Genomic DNA, 23,433 nt, shown 5'->3' with positions numbered 1-23,433 from the left:
TTCTGCTATGTTCAGAACATTGGAATGTGAAACATTTACAGTAAATACATAGTTAAACCTTTATTAAATATGAATATTACATAAATATGTTTTCATCTACTTAACTTCAAAGGGCTCCAATGCACTTATATATTTGTCTTTATATGTATACATATGTATTTATGTGTTTATATGTGTATATGTCTGTAAATACACATACAGATATACAGTACATATTTAGACATGTATATCTTTGTATCTCTATATTAAAGCCCTTTGTCTGCCTTATATTTCTAACACCTGAGGCCTCATATCTTTGAGCCCTTATAACTTGTGTGTGCATTAACTTCAATAGCGCTCAAAAAATCGCATTTACTTTCAACTTGTACAAGTGAAAAACCAGACGCGTGCAAACTGTGTACTTACTGTAAATATTTCACATTCCACAATGTTCTTCACATAGGGGAATATGTTCTATGTATTTTCAAATTGATATTCCTATATATATATATATATATATATATATATATATATATATATATATCTACCTAATAATTCTATAATCATGTATATATGTATATAATACCTATAATTATGTGTGTGTATATATATATATATATATATATATATATATATATATATATATATATATATATATATATATATATATACAAAAATCCATCATATATGTACAAAAATCCATCATATATATATATTTAAATATCTATTTAAGAATAAGTAGAACATATCCTGCTATCTGCAGAACACTAGATTCGGAAGTATGAAATATTATCATCTTATGTTGCGCTTTTAAATAATCGCAATCTCGTTTGTGCAACTTGTGTGGGTTTTTTCAACTTTTTCAGCTCAACTTAAGTCTATGGGAAAATGCAATTTTGCGTTCTTGACTTCTCAAAGTCTATTTGTTACCATCACTTTGTGAACCCGAGAGTGCAAACTTTTTACTTTCAACTCGTAATACGAGTGAGAATCTCTGAGCACAAAAATAATTACTTCCAGTGGTTTTAACACTCGAACAAAGGCGCAAACTACCACTCCACCCTTAATCTGGCCCATACTGTATGATTATTTGGCTTACAATATATAAGGCTAGTATCTGATGAATAGGAAATCACAAGTAGACAAATAATGATTTATGTTATATATAAAAACTAATAAAGCAGATTAGAAAATGCTCCTAGATCACGTGCAGGTTACTGTAATTATATAAAACAATGCAGTGGCTACTTATGGCTGCCTGCTGTGACCATCTGGCAAGGAATATCTAGCCACAGCCTCTATAACATTGATCTCTACATATCCATAACATCCCTTCACTGTAATTAACCCTATCTGTTGAGGACCTGGTGTTCTGTGTTTTGAATAATGTTGTGCCTCATTATTTGTTACAGATATTTTTCGAAAGTAACCAACGTCAAGAAAAGGCACTATCACCAAAAAAAGTCAGTCTTTCAGTAGAAAGCAAAGCAGAAGCTCAGCATGAATTTGTAGCAATGAAATCTTTGGACAAGGAGCTTTGTGTGCAGTGGTATCGCCCTTCATTAGAAAGAGGGTCAGAAAACAGAGAACTAACGGTACTGTAATCATTTTTTCGTTGCCACTGATTTTACATAAGCAGAACATAAATTGTGTTTTTATGGTATATAAGATAAGTTCTTATTTTTATTGTATTCAAAGTAAAGAATGAGTGACTTTAGGAGATAGATAATGAAAAATAGCATATAGGGCACACATTATTTTAAGTAGCATACCATTTTTAATAAACTGGGTTTAATTTAAATGGATTTAAAGGGACATTAAACACTTTGAGATGGTAAAATAAAATTATAAATTGGGTATATATAAAAAGTCTGCAATATACTTTCATTATTTATTTTGTCTCATTTTCCTGTAATTCCTTTCGGAAATTGTGAGCTTTTCAGTTCTTGTTAGAAGTGGAAGTGCAGAACATTGTTATATTCCACACAGCCGTTGGCTGCACACTCTAGTGACTTTCTCTAATTGGCCACAGCAGAGAAGGTAACCTAAGTTACAACATGGCAGCTCCCAATGTTATAGACAAAAAGATTCACACTTATTTTGTCAATTTTCAAACAGCTAATGAAACTTTAAAAAATACATCTACGTTTTTCTCAGACAAATCTTTTCTTTGAATGCATCATTCTATCTAGCGTTTATTTAGTGTTTAATGTCCTTTTGAAAGCTTTCCTATGTAGGTGTTATTTTAAAATAGTTTGCTTGAAACGTCTGTTATTTTTGTTGTATGTTCTTTCAACTCCATTGCTGAGGAATCATATGCTTGTTTACTTTTATGTGTATTATTCCAAGACTAAACAAAACACTTTAGAATTCAATCAATAAATGAAAAAATACAAAATATGCTGAATTGCCCATACTTCAGAGTGCATTTTAAATATTTCTAAATATTTTTTAAACAAATCAGTAACTTGTAGTAAATATATTATTATATAAAAAGGGGTATCTTTTTCACATATTATCTTCTATGTATAAAGTTTCCGTTATTTGAATTGCTCTACACATTTCTTGAATACAGAGTAGATTCAAAATTAGTTACCAAGATAGAAAATATGAAAAAGTATAACATTTCATGCATATTGTGATAATAAAAGTATGTTTGTTCTTGTATCTTACAGGTGATGCTAATATATGCATACAATAAAAACAAAATTGATGTTAAAAATACTACAAGCTGTGACCCAGACAACATATTTTGTGGGCACAAGTGGATCCCTCTTTCACGGTATTGATATTTTTCATTTGCTGTGGGGTTTAAACAATAATACGACTAAGTTTGAGTGACTCTTAAAGAGAAATAAAGTCAAAATTAAACTTTTGTAATTCAGATAGAGAATGAGATTTTAAACAAATTTCCATTTTATTTCTATCATAAAATGTGCTTTCTTCTCTTGGTATCCTTTGTTGAAGGTAAAGCTAAGGCAGGCTTATAGGAGTTAATAATACTAATAACAATAATAATAATACTTATTATTATAATAATCACAGTCAATATACATATTTTGATACACAATAAGTAGCATTAATACTAAACAGTTAAGACCAGACACAAGTGACAAAGTATATTCCTTTAGGGAACAAATGGTCAAAAGCCCACAAAATATATTTCTCCAACATAGGTGTGTCCGGTCCACGGCGTCATCCTTACTTGTGGGATATTCTCTTCCCCAACAGGAAATGGCAAAGAGCCCAGCAAAGCTGGTCACATGATCCCTCCTAGGCTCCGCCTACCCCAGTCATTCTCTTTGCCGTTGTACAGGCAACATCTCCACGGAGATGGCTTAGAGTTTTTTAGTGTTTAACTGTAGTTTTTTATTATTCAATCAAGAGTTTGTTATTTTGAAATAGTGCTGGTATGTACTATTTACTCAGAAACAGAAAAGAGATGAAGATTTCTGTTTGTATGAGGAAAATGATTTTAGCAACCGTAACTAAAATCCATGGCTGTTCCACACAGGACTGTTGAGAGCAATTAACTTCAGTTGGGGGAACAGTGTGCAGTCTCTTGCTGCTTGAGGTATGACACATTCTAACAGGACGATGTAATGCTGGAAGCTGTCATTTTCCCTATGGGATCCGGTAAGCCATATTTATTACGATCGTAAATAAGGGCTTTACAAGGGCTTATTTAGACTGTAGACTTTTCTGGGCTAAATCGATTCATTATTAGCACATATTTAGCCTTGAGGAATCATTTTATCTGGGTATTTTGATATAATAATATCGGCAGGCACTGTATTAGACACCTTATTTCTTAGGGGCTTTCCCAAAGCATAAGCAGAGTCTCATTTTCGCGCCGGTGTGGCGCACTTGTTTTTGAGAGGCATGGCATGCAGTCGCATGTGAGAGGAGCTCTGATACTTAGAAAAGACTTTCTGAAGGCGTCATTTGGTATCGTATTCCCCTTTGGGCTTGGTTGGGTCTCAGCAAAGCAGATACCAGGGACTGTAAAGGGGTTAAAACTTATAACGGCTCCGGTTCCGTTATTTTAAGGGTTAAAGCTTCCAAATTTGGTGTGCAATATTTTTAAAGCTTTAAGACACTGTGGTGAAAATTTTGTGATTTTTGATCAATTCCTTCATGTTTTTTCGCAATTGCAGTAACAAAGTGTGTTCAGTTTAAAATTTAAAGTGACAGTAACGGTTTTATTTTAAAACGTTTTTTGTACTTTCTTATCAAGTTTATGCCTGTTTAACATGTCTGAACTACCAGATAGACTGTGTTCTGAATGTGGGGAAGCCAGAATTCCTATTCATTTAAATAAATGTGATTTATGTGATAATGACAATGATGCCCAAGATGATTCCTCAAGTGAGGGGAGTAAGCATGGTACTGCATCATTCCCTCCTTCGTCTACACGAGTCTTGCCCACTCAGGAGGCCCCTAGTACATCTAGCGCGCCAATACTCCTTACTATGCAACAATTAACGGCTGTAATGGATAATTCTGTCAAAAACATTTTAGCCAAAATGAACCCTTGTCAGCGTAAGCGTGGCTGCTCTGTTTTAGTTACTGAAGAGCATGACGACGCTGATATTAATATCTCTGAAGGGCCCCTAATCCAGTTTGAGGGGGCCAGGGAGGTTTTGTCTGAGGGAGAAATTACTGATTCAGGGAACATTTCTCATCAGGCTGAATCTGATGTGATTACATTTAAATTTAAGTTGGAACATCTCCGCATTTTGCTTAAGGAGGTATTATCCACTCTGGATGATTGTGAAAAGTTGGTCATTCCAGAGAAACTATGTAAAATGGACAAGTTCCTAGAGGTGCCGGGGCTCCCAGAAGCTTTTCCTATACCCAAGCGGGTGGCGGACATTGTTAATAAAGAATGGGAAAGGCCCGGTATTCCTTTCGTCCCTCCCCCCATATTTAAAAAATTGTTTCCTATGGTCGACCCCAGAAAGGACTTATGGCAGTCAGTCCCCAAGGTCGAGGGAGCGGTTTCTACTTTAAACAAACGCACCACTATACCCATAGAGGATAGTTGTGCTTTCAAAGATCCTATGGATAAAAAATTAGAAGGTTTGCTTAAAAAGATGTTTGTTCAGCAGGGTTACCTTCTACAACCCATTTCATGCATTGTCCCTGTCACTACAGCTGCATATTTCTGGTTTGATGAACTGATTAAGGTGCTCGATAGTGATTCTCCTCCTTACGAGGAGATTATGGACAGAATCAATGCTCTCAAATTGGCTAATTCTTTCACTCTAGACGCCACTTTGCAAGTGGCTAGGTTAGCGGCTAAGAATTCTGGGTTTGCTATTGTGGCGCGCAGAGCGCTTTGGTTGAAATCTTGGTCGGCTGATGCGTCTTCCAAGAACAAGTTACTAAACATTCCTTTCAAGGGGAAAACGCTGTTTGGCCCTGACTTGAAAGAGATTATCTCTGATATCACTGGGGGTAAGGGCCACGCCCTTCCTCAGGATAGGCCTTTCAAGGCAAAAAATAGACCTAATTTTCGTCCCTTTCGTAAAAACGGACCAGCCCAAAGTGCTACGTCCTCTAAGCAAGAGGGTAATACTTCTCAAGCCAAGCCAGCTTGGAGACCAATGCAAGGCTGGAACAAGGGAAAGCAGGCCAAGAAACCTGTCACTGCTACCAAGACAGCATGAAATATTGGCCCCCGATCCGGGACCGGATCTGGTGGGGGGCAGACTCTCTCTCTTCGCTCAGGCTTGGGCAAGAGATGTTCTGGATCCTTGGGCGCTAGAAATAGTCTCCCAGGGTTATCTTCTGGAATTCAAGGGACTTCCCCCAAGGGGGAGGTTCCACAGGTCTCAGTTGTCTTCAGACCACATAAAAAGACAGGCGTTCTTACATTGTGTAGAAGACCTGTTAAAAATGGGAGTGATTCATCCTGTTCCATTAAGAGAACAAGGGATGGGGTTCTACTCCAATCTGTTCATAGTTCCCAAAAAAGAGGGAACGTTCAGACCAATCTTAGATCTCAAGATCTTAAACAAATTTCTCAAGGTCCCATCGTTCAAGATGGAAACCATTCGAACTATCCTTCCTTCCATCCAGGAAGGTCAATTCATGACCACGGTGGATTTAAAGGATGCGTATCTACATATTCCTATCCACAAGGAACATCATCGGTTCCTAAGGTTTGCATTCCTAGACAAACATTACCAGTTTGTGGCGCTTCCTTTCGGATTAGCCACTGCTCCAAGGATTTTCACAAAGGTACTAGGGTCCCTTCTAGCGGTACTAAGACCAAGGGGCATTGCAGTAGTACCTTACCTGGACGACATTCTGATTCAAGCGTCGTCCCTCCCTCGAGCAAAGGCTCACACGGACATCGTCCTGGCCTTTCTCAGATCTCACGGCTGGAAAGTGAACGTGGAAAAGAGTTCTCTATCCCCGTCAACAAGGGTTCCCTTCTTGGGAACAATTATAGACTCCTCAGAAATGAGGATTTTTCTAACAGAGGCCAGAAAGACAAAGCTTCTGGACTCTTGTCGGATACTTCATTCCGTTCCTCTTCCTTCCGTAGCTCAGTGCATGGAAGTGATCGGGTTGATGGTAGCGGCAATGGACATAGTTCCTTTTGCGCGCATTCATCTAAGACCATTACAACTGTGCATGCTCAGTCAGTGGAATGGGGACTATACAGACTTGTCTCCAAAGATACAAGTAAATCAGAGGACCAGAGACTCACTCCGTTGGTGGCTGTCCCTGGACAACCTGTCACGAGGGATGACATTCCGCAGACCAGAGTGGGTCATTGTCACGACCGACGCCAGTCTGATGGGCTGGGGCGCGGTCTGGGGATCCCTGAAAGCTCAGGGTCTTTGGTCTCGGGAAGAATCTCTTCTACCGATAAATATTCTGGAACTGAGAGCGATATTCAATGCTCTCAAGGCTTGGCCTCAGCTAGCGAGGACCAAGTTCATTCGGTTTCAATCAGACAACATGACGACTGTTGCGTACATCAACCATCAGGGGGGAACAAGGAGTTCCCTAGCGATGGAAGAAGTGACCAAGATTATTCTATGGGCGGAGTCTCACTCCTGCCACCTGTCTGCTATCCACATCCCGGGAGTGGAAAATTGGGAAGCGGATTTTCTGAGTCGTCAGACATTGCATCCGGGGGAGTGGGAACTCCATCCGGAAATCTTTGCCCAAGTCACTCAACTATGGGGCATTCCAGACATGGATCTGATGGCCTCTCGTCAGAACTTCAAAGTTCCTTGCTACGGGTCCAGATCCAGGGATCCCAAGGCGGCTCTAGTGGATGCACTAGTAGCACCTTGGACCTTCAAACTAGCTTATGTGTTCCCGCCGTTTCCTCTCATCCCCAGGCTGGTAGCCAGGATCAATCAGGAGAGGGCGTCGGTGATCTTGATAGCTCCTGCGTGGCCACGCAGGACTTGGTATGCAGATCTGGTGAATATGTCATCGGCTCCACCTTGGAAGCTACCTTTGAGACGAGACCTTCTAGTTCAGGGTCCGTTCGAACATCCGAATCTGGTTTCACTCCAGCTGACTGCTTGGAGATTGAACGCTTGATTTTATCAAAGCGAGGTTTCTCAGATTCTGTTATCGATACTCTTGTTCAGGCCAGAAAGCCTGTAACTAGAAAGATTTACCACAAAATTTGGAAAAAATATATCTGTTGGTGTGAATCTAAAGGATTCCCTTGGGACAAGGTTAAGATTCCTAGGATTCTATCCTTCCTTCAAGAAGGATTGGAAAAGGGATTATCGGCAAGTTCCCTGAAGGGACAGATTTCTGCCTTGTCGGTGTTACTTCACAAAAAACTGGCAGCTGTGCCAGATGTTCAAGCCTTTGTTCAGGCTCTGGTTAGAATCAAGCCTGTTTACAAACCTTTGACTCCTCCTTGGAGTCTCAATTTAGTTCTTTCAGTTCTTCAGGGGGTTCCGTTTGAACCCTTACATTCCGTTGATATTAAGTTATTATCTTGGAAGGTTTTGTTTTTAGTTGCAATTTCTTCTGCTAGAAGAGTTTCAGAATTATCTGCTCTGCAGTGTTCTCCTCCTTATCTGGTGTTCCATGCAGATAAGGTGGTTTTACGTACTAAACCTGGTTTTCTTCCAAAAGTTGTTTCTAACAAAAACATTAACCAGGAGATTATCGTACCTTCTCTGTGTCCGAAACCAGTTTCAAAGAAGGAACGCTTGTTGCACAATTTGGATGTTGTTCGCGCTCTAAAATTCTATTTAGATGCTACAAAGGATTTTAGACAAACATCTTCTTTGTTTGTTGTTTATTCAGGTAAAAGGAGAGGTCAAAAAGCAACTTCTACCTCTCTCTCCTTTTGGATTAAAAGCATCATCAGATTGGCTTACGAGACTGCCGGACGGCAGCCTCCCGAAAGAATCACAGCTCATTCCACTAGGGCTGTGGCTTCCACATGGGCCTTCAAGAACGAGGCTTCTGTTGATCAGATATGTAGGGCAGCGACTTGGTCTTCACTGCACACTTTTACTAAATTTTACAAGTTTGATACTTTTGCTTCTTCTGAGGCTATTTTTGGGAGAAAGGTTTTGCAAGCCGTGGTGCCTTCCATTTAGGTGACCTGATTTGCTCCCTCCCTTCATCCGTGTCCTAAAGCTTTGGTATTGGTTCCCACAAGTAAGGATGACGCCGTGGACCGGACACACCTATGTTGGAGAAAACAGAATTTATGTTTACCTGATAAATTTCTTTCTCCAACGGTGTGTCCGGTCCACGGCCCGCCCTGGTTTTTTAATCAGGTCTGATAATTTATTTTCTTTAACTACAGTCACCACGGTACCATATGGTTTCTCCTATGCTATTATTCCTCCTTAACGTCGGTCGAATGACTGGGGTAGGCGGAGCCTAGGAGGGATCATGTGACCAGCTTTGCTGGGCTCTTTGCCATTTCCTGTTGGGGAAGAGAATATCCCACAAGTAAGGATGACGCCGTGGACCGGACACACCGTTGGAGAAAGAAATTTATCAGGTAAACATAAATTCTGTTTTTGGTTTCACAAAGTACTTCTCCTTTATGCAGAGTTAGCTGACAATAAGAGCCATGTATATCATTTTTATTAATAAAAATAGTAGGATTTAATTTAAAAATCAAGGCAGGGAAAAGATACAACATTTTCTGATTTTAAACATTAGTTTAGGGAATCACGACCAAGTAATTTTGCTGTCCATCTGGCACTACTGAAATACAAGTAATTGTTTCAATCAGGGTACAAGATCATTTAAAATACATTTCTTTCATTATATCTTGTAATACCATATAGAGTTTTTGTCTCTTCCAATTGGAGTGGTAGATTTCCTTTTTTGTGGAAAAGTCCACAGCAACTGTTGTGAAGTCCAGATGGAATTTTGTACAGACCGGGACACACAGAATGTGTACAAAATTCCAGGCTACTTCTTTGTTCAGTGATTTTCTTTGTTTGCAATTTCAACCCTGGTTCATGATATAGATCAATTAAAATGAAGCACAGCTTTATTTTTATTTTTAGCAAATATTGCATTATCTTCTGAACCCTAAAGATGCTGCACATGCCATGTAGTCATGGAACCAATAGCTAGTTATTGATAAGCACTTCACCCTTACTCAATCCTGATTGAATTATTGCTTAATAATCTTGGCATGAAGCTAGAACAAGCATAAACCAACAGTGGAAAAGAACACAACAATAAAACTTGTTGCTGAAACCAGGTTTACATTTTGGTTGGGTGTTAAGTTTTCTCCAACATTGGTGTGTCCGGTCCACGGTTTCATCCTTACTTGTGGGATATTCTCCTCCCCTACAGGAAATGGCAAGGAGAGCACACAGCAAGAGCTGTCCATATAGCCCCCCCTAGTCATTCTCCTTGCCGCTCTGAACAAGTAGCATCTCCACGGGGACGGTGAGAAGTTTGTGGTGTTAGTTGTAGTTTTTTATTTCTTCTATCAAGAGTTTGTTATTTTAAAATAGTACCGGTTTGTACTATTTACTCTACAACAGAAAATGAAGAAGATTTCTGTTAAAAGAGGAGTATGATTTTAGCAGCAGTAACTAAAATCAATTGCTGTTCCCACGCAGGACTGTTGAGCCCAGAGAACTTCAGTTGGGGGGAACAGTTTGCAGACTTATCTGCTTCAGGTACGATTAGTCATATTTCTAACAAGACATGTTAATGCTAGAAGACTGTCAGTTTTTCCCTTAGGGGATCGGTAAGCCATTTTCTTAGATTCATAACAGATTAAGGCTTATAAATGGGCTCTATACTGGTGACACTATTGTGGGCTAAATCGATTGGTTTATATCAGATTTATTGGACATTTAGAGTGTTTTTTGTGTGTTATAAAAGCACTTTTGGGAACGTTTTTTTCGCCTGGCATCTAGTTAGACTACTACTTTAGTCAGAAAGGCCCCTTCACTCTGGTAATGCAGATGGAGGAGGCCCCGTTTTCGCGCCTCAATTGCGCAGTTTATTTCCTTGGCAGTGCATGCAGCTTCATTCGAGGGTCCTGTGGGTAAAGAAAACGGACTCAGGAAGGTTTATTTCAGTGCTGAATCACTCACGTTTTGCTCATTTTAAGGGTTAAAGTCTTGAAACTTGGTGTGCAATACTTTCAAGGCACTTCATAGTTTTTCAAACTTTCAGAAATAAAGTGTGCTTGTTTATTATTTAAAGAGACAGTAACGCTTTTCTTTAAAAACGTTTTTATTGCATTATTAGCCTGCCATATTCTGTCTAACATGTCTGTACCTTCAGATAGTTTATGCTCTGTATGTATCACAGCCAAGGTGGTTCCCCCTATTAATGTTTTGTGCAAATTGTGTCATAGCGTCCAAACAAAGTAAGGACAGTACTGTCACATTTAATAAGATTGCCCAGGATGATTCTTCATGTGAAGGTAGTGGGGATAGTTTATCATCCTCTCCTTCTGTGTCAACACCAGTTTTGCCCGCGCAGGCGATACCTAGTACATCTAGCGCGCCAAATGCTGATTACTATGCAGCAATTAACTGCAGTGATGGATAATTCTATAGCAAATCTATTATCCAAACTGCCATCCTATTCTAGAAAGCGTGATTGCTCAGTTTTTAAATACAGAAGATGAGCAGGTTAGCGCTGAGGACAATTTATCAGTTGTTCCCTCACATCAATCTGAGTATAGCAGTGAGGGAGGGCCTGTCTGAAGGGGAAGTTTCTGATTCAGGAAAAGTTTCTCAGCAGGCAGACACTGATATAGTGATTTTTAAATTTAAGTTAGAACACCTCCGCGCCCTGCTTAAGGAGGCCCTAACTACTCTAGATGATTGTGATTCTCTGGTAATTACAAAGAAATTGTGCAAGATGGACAAATTCTTAGAGGTTCCAGTGCACGCTGATGCCTTTCCGATACCCAAGCGGACATAGTGACTAAGGAGTGGGAAAAGCCAGGTATACCTTTTGTTCCACCTCCTATATTCAAGAAAATGTTCCCCATTGTCGACCCTAGAAAGGACACATGGCAGACGGTTCCTAAGGTTGAGGGGGTGGTTTCAGTGTTAGCTAAGCGCACAACTATTCCTATTGAGGACAGTTGCGTTTTCAAAGATCCTATGGATAAAATATTAGAAGAATTTATTCAGCAGGGCTTCCTTCTTCAACCAATCTCGTGCATTATTCCTGTCACTACCGCAGCGTATTTTGGTTCGAGGAACTGGAAAATTTGCTTCAAAGGGAGACTCCATATGATGAAGTCATGGACAGAATTCACGCACTTAAGTTGGTTAATTCATTTCTTTTGGATGCCGCTTTTCAATTAGCTAAGTTAGCGGCGAAAAATTCAGGGTTTGCTATAGTGGCGCGCAGAGCGCTTTGGCTAAAATCCTGGTCGGCGAATGTGTCGTCCAAGAACAAATTGCTTAATATTCCTTTCAAGGGTAAGACCCTATTCGGGCCGGAATTGAAAGAGATTATTTCAGACATTACTGGTGGAAAGGGACATGCCCTCCCACAAGATAGGCCTTTTAAGGCTGAGAACAAATCTAATTTTCGTTCCTTTCGCAATTTCAGGAACGGACCAATTCCTAACTCTGCGGCCTCCAGACAAGAAGGCAACACTTCCCAACCTTAACCAGCATGGAAACCATTGCAAGGTTGGAACTAGGGTAAACAGGCCAAAAAGCCTGCTGCTGCTACCAAGACAGCATGAAGGGGTAGCCCCGATCCGGGACCGGATTTAGTAGGGGGCAGACTCTCTCTCTTTGCTCAGGCTTGGGCAAGAGATGTTCCGGATCCCTGGACACTAGAATAGTCTCTCAGGGATATCTTCTAGAATTCAAGGAACTTCCTCCAAAGGGAAGGTTCCACATGTCTCGCTTATCTTCAGACCAGATGAAGAGACAGGCATTCTTACACTGCGTAGGAGACATAGTAAAGATGGGAGTGATACACCCAGTTCCAATAACGGAACAAGGAAGATTTTTCCAACAATCCAGGAGGGTCAATACATGACTACCGTGGATTTAAAGGATGCGTACCTGCATATTCCTATCCACAAAGATCTCCATTAGTTCCTGAGGTTCGCCTTCCTGGAAAGACAGTTCGTGGCTCTTCCATTCGGTTTAGCCACTGCTCCCAGAATTTTCACAAAGGTGCTAGGGTCCCTTCTAGCGGTATTAAGACCGAGGGGCATTGCTATAGCACCTTATCTAGACGACATTCTAACCCAAGCGTCGTCTCTTTCCAAAGCAAAGGCCCATACAAGACATTGTTCTAGCCTTTCTCAGATCTCACGGGTGGAAGGTGAACGTAGAAAAGAGTTCCCTGTTCCCGTCAACAAGAGTTCCCTTTCTGGGAACAATAATAGATTATATGGAAATGAGGATCTTCCTGACAGAGGTCAGAAAATCAAAACTTCTGAGCGCCTGTCAAGTTCTTCACTCTATTCTGCAGCCTTCCATAGCTCAGTGCATGGAAGTAATAGGATTAATGGTCGCAGCGATGGACATAGTTCCTTTTGCTCGAATTCAACTAAGACCATTACAACTGTGCATGCTCAAACAGTGGAATGGGGATTATGCAGACTTGTCTCCCCAGATTCAAGTAGACCAGGTAATCAGGGATTCTCTCCGCTGGTGGTTGTCTCAGGATCACCTGTTTCAGGGAATGAGTTTCCGCAGACCAGAGTGGGTCATCGTCACGACCGACGCCAGTCTCTTAGGCTGGGGCGCAGTCTGGGACTCTCTGAAAGCTCAAGGTCTATGGTCTCAAAAAGAGTCTTTTCGTCCGATAAACATTTTAGAACTGAGAGCGATATTCAATGCGCTCCTGGTTTGGCCTCATCTGACAAAGGTCAAATTCATATGGTTCCAGTCGGACAACATGACGACTGTAGCGTACATCAATCATCAGGGGGGAACAAAGAGTTCCTTGGCGATGAGAGAGGTATCCAAGATCATCAAATGGGCGGAGGATCACTCTTGCCATCTATCTGCAATTCACATCCCAGGAGTAGACAACTGGGAGGCGGATTATTTGAGTCGTCAGACTTTCCATCCGGGGGAGTGGGCACTCCACCCGGAGGTCTTTGCCCAGTTAACTCAACTATGGGGCATTCCAGATATGGATCTGATGGCGTCTCGTCTGAACTCCAAGGTTCCTCGATACGGGTCCAGATCCAGGGATCCCAAGGCGACACTAGTGGATGCATTGGTGGCGCCTTGGTCGTTCAATCTAACTTATGTGTTTCCACCGTTCCCTCTCCTTGCCAGGCTTGTAGCCAGGATCAAACAGGAGAAGGCCTCTGTGATTCTGATAGCTCCTGCATGGCCACACAGGACTTGGTATGCAGACCTGGTGAATATGTCATCGGCTCCACCATGGAAGCTACCTTTGAGACAGGATCTTCTAGTACAATTTCCATTCGAACATCCAAATCTAGTCTCTCTGCAACTGACTGCTTGGAAATTGAACGCTTGATTCTATCTAAGCGTGGGTTTTCAGATTCGGTTATAGATACTCTGATTCAGCCCAGGAAGCCTGTGCCTAGGAAAATTTACCATAAGATATGGAAAAAATATATATGTTGGTGCGACTCCAAGGGATACTCTTGGAGTAAAATTAAAATTCCGAGGATACTTTCCTTTCTCCAAGAGGGTTTGGATAAAGGTTTGTCAGCTAGTTCTCTAAAAGGACAGATATCTGCTCTGTCTGTTTTGTTGCACAAACGTCTGGCAGCCGTGCCAGATGTACAGGTGTTTGTACAGGCCTTAGTCAGAATCAAGCCTGTCTACAGACCTTTGACTCCTCCATGGAATCTAAATTTAGTTTTTTCAGTTCTTCAAGGGGTTCCGTTTGAACCCTTACATTCCATAGATATTAAGTTACTATCTTGGAAAGTTCTGTTTTTGGTTGCTTTTTCTTCTGCTAGAAGAGTTTCTGAATTGTCTGCTTTGCAGTGTGTTCACCCTATCTGGTATTCCATACAGATAAGGTAGTTTTACGTACAAAGCCTGGTTTTCTTCCAAAAGTGGTTTCCAACAGGAATATTAACCAGGAAATAGTGGTTCCTTCTCTGTGTCCGAATCCAGTTTCGAAGAAGGAACGTTTGTTACATAATTTAGATGTAGTTCGTGCTTTGAAATTCTATTTAGAAGCAACGAAGGATTTCAGACAGACATCTTCTTTGTTTGTCGTCTATTCTGGTAAGAGGAGAGGACAGAAAGCTACTGTTACCTCTCTTTACTTTTGGCTGAAAAGCATCATCCGATTGGCTTATGAGACTGCTGGACGGCAGCCTCCTGAACAATTTACAGCTCATTCTACTAGAGCTGTGGCTTCCACACGGGCCTTCAAGAACGAGGCTTCTGTTGATCAGATCTGTAGGGCAGCGACTTGGTCTTCCCTGCATACTTTGCCAAATTTTACAAATTCGATACTTATGCTTCTTCGGAGGCTATTTTTGGGAGAAAGGTTTTGCAAGCCGTGGTGCCTTCCGTTTAGGTAACCTGATTTGCTCCCTCACTTCATCCGTGTCCTAAAGCTTGGGTATTGGTTCCCACAAGTAAGGATGAAACCGTGGACCGGACACACCAATGTTGGAGAAAACAGAATTTATGTTTACCTGATAAATTTCTTTCTCCAACGGTGTGTCCGGTCCACGGCCCGCCCTGGTTTTTTAGTTAGGTTTGAAAAATGTATTTCTTTCTTTATACACTACAGTCACCACGGCACCCTATAGTTTCTCCTTTTTTCTCCTAACCGTCGGTCGAATGACTGGGGGGCGGAGCCAGAGGGGGGGCTATATGGACAGCTCTTGCTGTGTGCTCTCCTTTCCATTTCCTGTAGGGGAGGAGAATATCCCACAAGTAAGGATGAAACCGTGGACTGGACACACCGTTGGAGAAAGAAATTTATCAGGTAAACATAAATTCTGTTTTTTTAATAGTTAGTCTTGTGATTGGACAGAAGGTTGCTTAAAGGGACATAAAACAGGTTGAGACCTGTGCATATCCTAAAAGGGATAATTAATTAAAAAATAGTTTGCATTAAAAAATGTTTAAAAATTGCTGGAAAGTATTTTAAAATAATTTTCAAAAATAAGCAAAATGAATTACATAGCTAAGCTGCCTCGAGCAGCCAACTTCACCCCCCTTATCAGTGTTTAGACACAGGCATTGTATTTCAACTGAGTTCACAGCTTCTAGGCATGCTCCATCAGATAATCCCTATTCACTTTTGCATTCTACCAAAACATTACATATAGATACAGCCACAGAAGGAAATGTGTGGGGGGAGTTAGAGCTTTACAATTCAGAAACTAAAAAGAAAGGGTTAATGGCGAGGCACTGCAGTATACATTTGCATGTAAAGTAATTAAAGTACATATTATTATATTTTGTCTCTATCCCAACTTGTTTTATGTCCCTTTAAGTGCTAGTGTGTTAGGGGCAGGTTGTTCTGGCGTCTGACATTCAGACAGGTCCCTTTGGTGTTAGGTGGTTGTTGTGTGGAGGGTTATTGGTGCTGGGGTTAATTTAGGATTTGGTAGTGGTAAGAGTGGAACTGTGTCGTATTTGTTAATGCTGTGGGTGAAGTTGAGGGTAACTTGTGAATGGATGTCCTGCAAGTAGAGGTTTAATTGTTGTGGGGAAGTTGCAGTTAGGTTTAAATTGTGCAGCGGGATGTCCAGGAGGTAAGTGGTTAGTTATGATGGGTGGTTGTAACGCATTAGAAGTTAATGAGACATTGAGGGAATTATAGGATCCTCTTATTATAAGTATTAAACTGGCATGTATTTAACATAGGAACATGCGTTTATTATACATGAAGCAAGCTACTGAACTGATGAGCTATTATTACTGTTCCCTCACAAAAGTAACAATCCCTTATTATAATGTGGCCACAAATTATAAAAACATGCATGTGCAGACATTATGGTTCCAACTGGCACAGTTAATTCTAAGTTATTTGATCTACTAGGTGTATTTGTGATCAGCTTTATCCTTCTCAATATTTCCAACAGAAGTTAAAGGGTCAGTCTAGACCCAATACTTATTCTTTATTACTTATTGTTACATACCAGCCAAGCATCTTGCAATGGGTTCCACATCTATATCTTGTAAGAACTACATTAAACTTTTAAATAATCATTGTTTGTTAGCAGCCGAAAAATGGCCACCAAGCTCCACCAACAGCTTTCTTCTTGTCCAGTTAGTTGTTTTCTTGCATGGCAGTTAAGCAGTATAGCCAGTGGCGTATTTTGGCCTTGGAAAACAGGACACTTGCCTAGGGCAGCAGATTTAGAGGTGATAGCACTTTTTTGTGGCTTTACTTGTAAGAATCTAATCTTTGTTATTTTAGAAGTATTATACAGGTATATAATGGGATATTTTGCCCAAATAGCTTAAATTGTAGGGTTTATAATAAGAGACTGTCCATAAAGCTTACAGTTTAGAGGTAGCTCTGAACCTTTATTTTATTCAGCTAGTTCTGTTGGCTTTCAGCACTTAATATTGTGTTTCGGAAAGTATTGTTTGTTTGTTTTATATATATATATATATATATATATATATATATATATATATATCAGCAATAGATAGATATGTATGCGCGTGAGTGTGGGGCACAGAATTTTGAGTGCCTAGGGCAGCACAAAATCAAATACGCCACTGAGTGCACATTTAATATTTTTTAGTTAGCTGCTGCACAAATCGGGGTGTGAGAGTAGGAATACTTACTTAAGAATTGATCCTGATTGGAGAAACTTAACGTACCAAAATATACATGCAATAGGTGGGCGGAGATTGGCGGCAATTTTCAGCTCCTAATAAATTATGAATATTTAAGTGTTTCATGTACTTCTTACAAACTTATAGATGTGGGACCAATTGCAGGATGCTTCTTTGGTATATAACAATAAGTAATCAAAATTATGTATTGGGTCTAGACTGTCCCTTTAAGGTATTTTTTTTTTTTTTGTTTTGTTTTTTATTCAGACAGAATGCTAATAGCCAACGATAAAGAGCAACAAATTTGCTCAATAACCTCAGAAGATTTCAGCTCTTCAAATGCAAGAGATTTCATTTAAAAACAAGCTTCGTATGCTGTTACTGAGAATATAAAGAACCCTTTTCTAAGAAATGCAGTTTTATAGTTCAGTTTGTCTGCATGGAAATCTCACTGGATTAAAGTGTTACATAAAGGCATAAATAAAGATAATAGTATATACTGTAACCTTATAGAAGACAACTATATGCTTGGAAAAGATAGTTTTTTTTGTCTTTTTTGTTTAATGTTCTCTGAATCCTGAATATTTGATCTAAAAAATGCATTTATTGATTATTTTACCTAGAGTTGTCTCACTGCATGAGAAGCTTTCTGTTTTAAAACAGAAAGCTGAAATCTCTCTGCAGTATATGACGGATTCCTCAGTAACTGAACATGGTGAAAAACAGAAGCGATCAACTCAGAATGCAAAAAATAAAGCTGACCAAAAAAACTACTTTACTGAGGAACTACAGGTAACTGAGCTTTTATGTGTGTGTGTGTGTGTGTGTGTGTGTATATATATATATATGTATGTGTTGTTTTTTTATTCTTTTATTTTTTTTAAATATCTGCATTTAGGTGAAATGTTGTTTATTTCAAAAATGTTACACTAGTTTGCGTAATAATGTCAATTACATACCTAAATCATATAAACATATACAAGAATATATATATACTGTATATATATATATATTTATGAGACGGAAAGCGGAAATATACAGAGGCGCTAGGCTGAGGGGGTTAAAAAGATATGAGTACACAAATGGGTATACCTATATCGTACTAGAAGGCAGAGTTCCCCTTAGAGCAAAGAACCAACCATGTAGCAGCTGTCCCTTTAAGAGGAGTGTGAAAGCTGCACCAGATGAGAAAAAGGATTCCCCATCTGGCGCAGTATTTCCCCTCCTCAAAATTATGGAAAGAACAAGAGCACGTGCAAAGGGATAAAGTAGCGCTGGTTGTATAAAGATATAATTAGCACATTCAATAAGTGTGAGAAAATAGCGAGGCAAATGACAAAGTACACAGCAAATAAATCACCATTAGGTATGTGGAATAATGTTCTCTAGATGTCCCAAATGCTTAAACACTTATTTGATATATATAAAAATGGTTAGATAAATCCAGACTTGAGGTATGAGTGAAGTACAGACTTACAAGAAAGAACCTCAATCGTATGAGGTAAGTGATCAGCACATCAGGGAGTCCCTCTCAGTAGATTAGGCTTGACCCCTTGGGATATTGGAGAAACTTCATACAGCAAGCTTGCCTTTTTCCTTCTGTTTTCCTGGGTATGGGTGAAACTTCAGGAGGTTAATACACCTTTTCCCTCGGCCTCTTTCAGTATGGATCCTCTCAGGATGGTGTAGAAGTACCGGCCAGTATGAGTAGAAAAAGCTCAGTAAAAAACATAAATTGCATTTTTAAAAATGATTTTTTCTTTTCTGTCTTCAGTTGTTTCTGGAGCTGACAAATATATTTTGCAATTGCTACCGATTTTAGGAGCAATAAGTCTGTGTTTATGGCTGGACTCTGATACAAATTTGTATCAGATTTGTATCAGAGTCCAGCCATAAACACAGACTTATTTCTCCTAAAATCGGTAGCAATTACAAAATATATTTGTCAGCTCCAGAAACAACTGAAGACAGAAAAGAAAAAATCATTTTTAAAAATGCAATTTATGTTTTTTACTGAGCTTTTTCTACTCATACTGGCCGGTACTTCTACACCATCCTCAGAGGATCCATACTGAAAGAGGCCGAGGGAAAAGGTGTATTAACCTCCTGAAGTTTCACCCATACCCAGGAAAACAGAAGGAAAAAGGCAAGCTTGCTGTATGAAGTTTCTCCAATATCCCAAGGGGTCAAGCCTAATCTACTGAGAGGGACTCCCTGATGTGCTGATCACTTACCTCATACAATTGAGGTTCTTTCTTGTAAGTCTGTACTTCACTCATACCTCAAGTCTGGATTTATCTAACCATTTTTATATATATCAAATAAGTGTTTAAGCATTTGGGACATCTAGAGAACATTATTCCACATACCTAATGGTGATTTATTTGCTGTGTACTTTGTCATTTGCCTCGCTATTTTCTCACACTTATTGAATGTGCTAATTATATCTTTATACAACCAGCGCTACTTTATCCCTTTGCACATGCTCTTGTTCTTTCCATATATATATATATATAAAGCTTATAATAGGTTAATATGACTGATCCATTTCTCATCTTGTTAATGGGGTTTGACATTGACTGACCTTTGAACTTAATGTATTTTACCTTATGTATATTCTTATTATCTATTCTTATTCGGCCCTATAACCTTTAAAATATCAAACTATTCAAGCCACTTCACAAAGGTTTTAGGTTTTGTCCAATTTTAATTCATATCTTTAGCTTCACTTACTACAGGTTCCTTTTTCTTTTCCTAAATTTGTTCACACATTATTAAAAACACCCTCTTTTTACCACCTCATCCTCCACCTCTCTGACCACTGTTTCATTTCCCTAATCATGATTGCCTTTAAATTGATAGAGAAGCTAATCTATAATCACATGCTTTGTTCTTTTTTTTTTTTTGTACATCATCCATCCGCTGTCCTGACTAAAGTTTCAGGTGCCAAAAAAACACAATTCTCTTTACTTACCCTCCTAGACTTCCCAGCTGCCTTTGAGACCATTGATTACTCTCTGTTTATAGGTATACTCCCACCTGACAACATTTTGTGCACTGCTACTTCATAGTCCTACTCATCGCTCTCTTTGCTCTTATAGCTATTCAAAACCGCCAGCATGGAGAGAAATCACGCACAATCTTTGGGATTTTTTTAACCCTTGTATTGTAATGTAGGAGTCTCAGTTTCACACAAAGAACACTACATAGTGACATAAAAATGTCTCAGTTTTGTACCGGCGAGAGTTCTTAGAATATATAGCCTGAGCGGCGAGGTTTTGAATATCAGGCCCTCAGTGTCTCCTTATTTTCAACATCCTAAGACTTTGTTGAAATTATAAATGCACATATTGGAATATGTACTTGTATATATGTGATCAAAGCAATATTGTTTACTTTGTATGAAACTATAAACAAGCTTGAGTATTCATTTGTGAACTGAGCATGCATAAAAACATTCAGAAGCAAAAACTCAAAACAGGACAAAATTGGTTCTTGGGAATGGGAGGTTGATTGCATTGAATGAGAGAAGTTCAAAATTCTCTTATATCAGAAACTCTTCTCACTCATGTGCCTTGGTTCATTAGCAGTCTTTAAAAATATTGTATGAAAAGGGATATCTTCCTGTGCCAAGATGGGACAACCTATAGCTAACCTGTATCTTTTTATTGATTTAGATTTTAATATCTGCCGTTCAACAATTGAATCTTCTTTCATATATTATTATGTTTTGTTTTGATTGCCTGGTGTATTGAGTCACTGTAAAAAAAATATGTTATGTTTAGGCTGCTGTTATATTTATTATCAATACAATTTAATACAGCAGTAGGTCTAAAGTACTAAATGATACTGAGCTATCTGCATTATAATATGCACCGTCTAATACTATAGAGTTTTGGTATATTTTGTGCAAACTGGCTTTTTGTCTTCTTAGGAAGTTATTATGAAGCATTGCTGTGAGGTGCAATATTTGCTGAATTCTCAAGATCCACAGCCATTAGTGAAGGTTTGTATAAGTTTGTGTCCTACTTTACAAACGTTCTACAGAAATGATGTTGTTTTTTTGTTTTTGTTTTTTACAGATACCTATTAATATGTTATAATCTTACTATTTAGGGCCAGAAAGATTTTAGATCTAGTATTTTCATAATTTGAACTTTTTAATTCAGGACTCTTTTATACTATATCATGTATATGCCTACAATTTTATACTCAGCAAATTGTGGGAGTTCAACTTTATAGTTTTTCATCACTTGGTGGGTATTATATAAAAAAAAAATCTTCATGGTATTAATCTTCTTAAGTGCGAAAATAGATGTGATGCTTGCCTATGACAAGAAAAATGATTCTCTCACAGCTATAATTTCCTTCTTTTCACAGGCTCCATTTGACATCACTTTGCCATCATTAATCAGGCTGGAGACATTTTTTGACCTGACTCATGGCTGTATGTTAATGAAAGGAAGTCTTTTAGATTGGATAGTTTCACTGCTTATCTAAGAGGCACAAAATGTTATCTGTTTACACTACAATTTCACCATATTAATGCCTGTTTTTATTATAAAAAAATATTTTGTTTAAAATAAAATTAAGTACATTTTTAAAGTATAAATGCTTGATTTACTGTGGGGTCTTTTTGCCTTTGCTTTAAACTGATTTTCTTTGTTTTTTTGTACAGCAAAATTACCATAAAATTACTATAAATTGCTGTTATGCAGCAAGTCTTGTCAGACTGGGGCCTATGGTGATGTGGCATAAAACAGTTAATAAGTCAACTGTATTGGTCTTGTATTTGCCTGTGCAATGCTTAGAATCTTGGTGATGAAGGTGAATTATTATCTTCATCTTTATTATTCATTTTCTGAAATGATGGTGAGTCTTATAATATCTGACATCTAAGCTTTCATGTCAATAGATGAAGGTAATGAGAAGGTAGAAGCCTAAAGGGCGCATTTGAATTTATAGTTAAGATACGAAGGCTGAGACACAACAACTAGATTAAGTTCAACATTTATAAATGTATTCTAGAGAATATAGCGAGTCAATGATTAGACTAAAATATTGGTGCAACAGATCAGGTGTGATCAGCATGGTATATAAATATATAAGTTCAATATTTATAAATTTATTTTAGGGACTATAGTGAGTCAAAGTTTGGTCATATTGGCGTAACAGGTCAAGGGTGACGAGCAAAGGTACTGTATATGAGTGCCTAAATTCCTACAGTGGCGCAGCAGGCGAAGGAGTCATGCGCGGGAATGAGAAAGAATGGCATAAGATTTTTGGTTATAAAACTGAAGCACCTCTTTTTATTGGGATAGAGATAATACAGGTAAGCATAGTCGATTGATGTCATGATATCTAGTTTCTTAGAAAATAATTAGCTCAATTTTTGTACTTGGGTCCTTAAAGTACATATTTTCAGTGACTAGTGCCATAAAAAATAAACTACACTTGTATATGTATTTGTTTTTCATCTTCAGGTTTCCTGCTGTTCATTGATACTTCTAGGGTCAGAAGAAGAAGATTGCTATGACAGAGATACAAATTACAATGCTATACAGAGTGCACTGTTCAATAAAACCTTTGAAGACATTGTGATACAAATTCTACAAGCCTGTTCCAGTCTGTCAAACATTAAACATGGTCTAAACAAGTGCTTCTGAACCCAAGTATCATGACACTCTTAGCTGTCACTTCTTGTGGTCAAACGTGCCATTCATAAGTTACTGGATCAGAAACAATAAGTAGACTAACAAACGTAAATACTATATTATTGAACAATAAGCCAATCTTATCTTAAAACAAGGAAATAAGTACATACAAGCAGATTTATATACAGTATATGACTGACCCAATAAACACACAGAAGAAGAAGATGTCATTACTGTATATATTTATAAAACTATAGTGAACTATTAGTTTAATTGATATGAAATTTAAAATGTTTATTTCATAGTTCAGATAGAACATACATTTTTAAACTACTTTTCAATGTACTTCTATTATCAATCTTGTTTCATTGTCTTGGTACCCTTTATTGAAGGAGCAGCAATGCACAACTAGCTGAGCACATTGGTAAGCAAATAACATTAGACATATATTTGCAGCCACCAATCAGCGGCTAGTTCCCAGCTCCTGAGCCTACCTAGGAATTATTTTCCTCAAATAATTCCAAGAGAACTAAGCACATTTGATAATAGAAGTAAATTGGAAATTTGTGTAAAATTGTATT

At 38.6% G+C, this 23,433-nt stretch overlaps 1 protein-coding gene across 1 annotated transcript in view; it reads left to right on the top strand.

The window, feature by feature from the left end:
• The window catches only part of CFAP54 (cilia and flagella associated protein 54), a 901,430-nt gene extending 879,732 nt beyond the window's left edge, over window positions 1–21,698 (top strand). Inside the window, exons 71-75 of the mRNA XM_053719246.1 lie at window positions 1,392–1,574; window positions 2,655–2,761; window positions 17,822–17,990; window positions 21,133–21,204; window positions 21,579–21,698. Coding sequence (XP_053575221.1) covers window positions 1,392–1,574; window positions 2,655–2,761; window positions 17,822–17,990; window positions 21,133–21,204; window positions 21,579–21,698 — 651 coding nt within the window. The remainder of the gene's footprint in view (window positions 1–1,391; window positions 1,575–2,654; window positions 2,762–17,821; window positions 17,991–21,132; window positions 21,205–21,578) is intronic.
• The last annotated feature ends 1,735 nt before the right edge of the window (window positions 21,699–23,433 follow it).

Source organism: Bombina bombina, chromosome 6 (assembly GCF_027579735.1).
Source record: "Bombina bombina isolate aBomBom1 chromosome 6, aBomBom1.pri, whole genome shotgun sequence".
In the NCBI taxonomy this organism is placed as follows: Eukaryota; Metazoa; Chordata; class Amphibia; order Anura; family Bombinatoridae; genus Bombina; species Bombina bombina.
This window is presented reverse-complemented; position numbering and strand designations above follow the sequence as displayed.